Source organism: Penaeus monodon, chromosome 20, assembly GCF_015228065.2.
Source record: "Penaeus monodon isolate SGIC_2016 chromosome 20, NSTDA_Pmon_1, whole genome shotgun sequence".
In the NCBI taxonomy this organism is placed as follows: Eukaryota; Metazoa; Arthropoda; class Malacostraca; order Decapoda; family Penaeidae; genus Penaeus; species Penaeus monodon.
Genome location: NC_051405.1, coordinates 19,287,776 through 19,287,987, shown reverse-complemented (window position 1 = coordinate 19,287,987; position 212 = coordinate 19,287,776). Strand labels below are relative to the sequence as shown.

General features: G+C 43.4%; 1 protein-coding gene across 1 annotated transcript in view; it reads right to left on the bottom strand.

Annotated features, from left to right (window-relative positions):
- LOC119585936 overlaps positions 1–212 on the bottom strand; it is a 9,943-nt gene that overhangs the window by 931 nt on the left and 8,800 nt on the right. Inside the window, exon 10 of the mRNA XM_037934652.1 lies at positions 20–125. Within this exon, the coding sequence (XP_037790580.1) occupies positions 20–125 (106 nt within the window). The remainder of the gene's footprint in view (positions 1–19; positions 126–212) is intronic.

Below are 212 nucleotides of genomic sequence, written 5' to 3'. Positions count from 1 at the left end.
GTGGAGGATAGGTCATGACCTCGATAGCCACTGCAGCGTGAGCAACCCTCGTGTCTTTGGCAACCCTGACCATTACCTCGTAGATCGTTTCTGGGTGCGAAAACGTTGCCATCTTCAGGTTGATGCTGTTTCCAAGTAGCAACGTTCCTGTAAGAAATATAATTAAGAATGAAATGTTAAAAAATTGTTTCGATGATAATGTGCATTGTGAG